The sequence below is a fragment of the Mandrillus leucophaeus genome, unplaced genomic scaffold (assembly GCF_000951045.1).
Source record: "Mandrillus leucophaeus isolate KB7577 unplaced genomic scaffold, Mleu.le_1.0 Scaffold145, whole genome shotgun sequence".
NCBI lineage: Eukaryota > Metazoa > Chordata > Mammalia > Primates > Cercopithecidae > Mandrillus > Mandrillus leucophaeus.
In genome coordinates this window covers 1,044,691-1,047,886 of record NW_012101421.1, presented here as the reverse complement: position 1 = coordinate 1,047,886, position 3,196 = coordinate 1,044,691, and the positions used below count along the sequence as shown (strand labels likewise).

Genomic DNA, 3,196 nt, shown 5'->3' with positions numbered 1-3,196 from the left:
CGCCTGCCTTGACCTCCCAAAGTGCTGGGACTACAGGCATGAGCCACCGTACCCAACCTCCAAAGTGTTAGGATTACCGGTGTGAAGCATCATGCCCTGCCTATTTCCTCTTTTATAACAATGAACATGAAATCGTGATAGTAGTTGCTCTCCTAATCAGACTATATGTAATATATGGGTCATTCTCATGAGGCATTGGCTGGAGTTAAAATTTCTGTGTATTTGGAACCAGGTTAGAATGCTATTTGGTTAAGATGAATGACTTTTTCTTCAGCCCTTCCATTTGTTTAATATAGTATTATAATGTAAGCAGAAAGAATATATTTGCTGTTTTCAGTGGTTAAGATGAAAGCAAAAGGAATATAAGGTTTGATAATCAGCATAAATCAGCATAGGAATGGAGTCCTTTTAGTAAAACTGTGATATAGATAATCTGCTTAACACCTAATGAAACCACTAAGTTTTACATAAGTTCAAATAAAAAGAATAGTTGTGATACAAAATACTTGATGTGGAACAAGAGAGTTGACTTTTTAAGAATCACATTATATATGTTTATACAAACAGTGAAAATACACTTCTTGTATTTGATTATAAGGTAAGTGTACTTTGAAATTTCATTCAGAGGCTTTGTTAGTGTCATATTCAAGTAATCAAATTACAAAGTAAGATTTATCAACCATACCACCATTTACATTTTGAGCTAGATACTTCTTTTTTGTGGGGACTGTCTTGTCTTGTGAGATGTTTTGCATTATACCTGACCTCTTTGATGCCAGTAGCATAACCCACCTACCCCAGAACCGATAACGAAAAATATCTTGAGAAGTTGCCAGATGTTTCCTAGGGGTCAAAATCATGCTCAGTTGAGAACCTCTATGCTAAGTGTTATTTCTGAAAAGGATCTACTTATGGCAGTGTGATTAGTGGCAGGGTCACAGAACTTGAGTTCTAAAGAAATAATCTCTTTACTCATGTAGGTAATATTTAGAGCATTAATAGGTAAGTAGGTTGTGGGAACACTAGGTTTGGGAATAATTCAATTTTATTTTTGCAAATAGATATATATACTCTCATGAATATATGAATATATTCTCGTGTGAATATATTTTTGTGAATGGCTTAAAAGGTATGTGTACATATATACTCAGTTTATTAGTAGTAGTAGTAGTAGTATTTTGAGATGGAGTCTTGTTCTGTCACCCAGGCTGGAGTGCAGTGGTGTGATTTCGACTCACTGCAACCCCCACCTCCCGGGTTCAAACAATTTTACTGCCTCAGCTTCCTGAGTACCTGGGATTACAGTCACGTGCCACCACGCCCAGTTAATTTTTGTATTTTTAGTAGAGACACAAGGTTTTGCCATGTTGACCAGGCTGGTCTCGAACTCCTGACCTCAGGTGATCCACCCACCTTGGCCTCCCGAAGTGCTAGGATTACAGGCGTGAGCCACCGTGCCAGGCCCTATACACAGTTTATATGTACACACATGTACATCTGAAAGCACAGGTGAAAAATGCTTGTTTACTGTTAGAAATTATTTTTTTACACCTTTTAGGAATATGGACTTGAAATTTTGTCTGTTGTAAACTGATTCTATTGAAGAATTTTAACTGTTTTGTGTATTGTTAATTTTAGCCACTACTCCATGGTTTGAGTCTTACAGAGAAACCTTTCTTCAGTCGATGCCAGCATCGGATCATGAATTTCTGAACCACTATTTAGCATGTATCCTTTGACATTTATGTTCTCCTAAAATCAAATGTTTTGGAAATTATTAATCTCAGAAATAGTTAATGAAGGGAAAATTGTTGAAGATATAGAGAATAAATTATTTTTTATTGATTGACGATGCATGGAGTCTTTGTTATTTTGTTAAATGGCCTCCTAGATATAGGACTGCTGTAACAATTTTTTAACCAATTTAGTTTTTGGTTGTAAAATAAAACTACAGAGGGCTTGCTTATTTTTCTTTAGCCCCCTAGCTTGAATATTTCATGCTTAGTAAGTTTTTTAGCTATTTGAGAAAGAAAATGTAAACAATGTTAACTGCTTTCACTGATTGCTTCAGAATTGACTGCTTATCCTAAGACTCATGAAAAATAATTTTGGATATTTTTAGTAATTTTTTAATGGGTATTCTTTTTTGATGATTGTGGCTTAGTTTTCTTAATGCGGTTATTGACAAAAGTTAAGAGGTAGGATGAAATTTGTAACTGCAGTGAGATAGAATGGAGAGAAGCAAGATGCAGCAGAATTCATTCTGCTGAAGCCGTACAGTTGTCCATTTTTATTTTTATGAGTTTCCTTATTATGTATATAAAGGCCTAAAAAACTGTCAACAAAAACATCTGTTAGAATTATCTGGAGTATTGAATTATTTGGAGGGTTGGAGAAATAATTTTGTGCTTGCAGTGAAAACCTATGAAATTGGATTACCTGAGAAAATATCGCTGGGAGCAGTGGCTCATGCCTATAATCCGAGCACTTTGGGAGGCCGAGGTGGGCTGATTACCTTAGGTCAGGAGTTCAAGACCAGCCTGGCCAACATGGTGAAACCCTGTCTTTACTAAAAATACAAAAAATTAGCTGGGTGCAGTGGCTCGCACCTGTAATCCCAGCTACTCTGGATGCTGAGGCAGGAGAATCGCTTGAACCTGGGAGGTGGAGGTTGTGGTGAGTCGAGATCGTGCCACTAGCACTGCAGCCTGGGCTACAGAGCGAGACTTTGTCTCAAAAAAAAAAAAAAACTCCTTAAAGTTTATCTCTATAGGACAATATTTATCATTGAGTAATAAGCGATAATTACCTTAATAATATGGTTTACAAGGTATGTTGGTAGCGTCATCTAGTGAAGCTGAACCTGTGGAACAGTTTTCAAAGTTGTCACAAGAACAGCATCGAATTCAGCACAACAGTGATTATTCCTACCCCAAGTGGTTCATACCAAATACACTTAAATATTATGTACTTTTACATGATGTAAGTGCAGGAAATGAACAAAGGTAAGTTTTTTTTTTAATTAAAAATTTTTTCCAGTTAAATGATTTTACATTAATTTGGAGATAGCTTGTTTACGTTTTGGATTTATTTTTGATACAAGAATGTAAAAGTTTAATGTGAATTTTATTAATAAAGCATTTAACTTTGTTTTATCCTGGCATTATATTCAACAGGCAGGTTTTTTTTTATGTTA

At 35.6% G+C, this 3,196-nt stretch overlaps 1 protein-coding gene across 1 annotated transcript in view; it reads left to right on the top strand.

Moving 5' to 3' along the window:
• Positions 1-3,196, top strand: part of TRAPPC8 (trafficking protein particle complex 8) — a 135,675-nt gene that overhangs the window by 35,408 nt on the left and 97,071 nt on the right. Inside the window, exons 3-4 of the mRNA XM_011974378.1 lie at positions 1,639-1,728; positions 2,831-3,005. Of these exons, the coding sequence (XP_011829768.1) occupies positions 1,639-1,728; positions 2,831-3,005 (265 nt within the window). The remainder of the gene's footprint in view (positions 1-1,638; positions 1,729-2,830; positions 3,006-3,196) is intronic.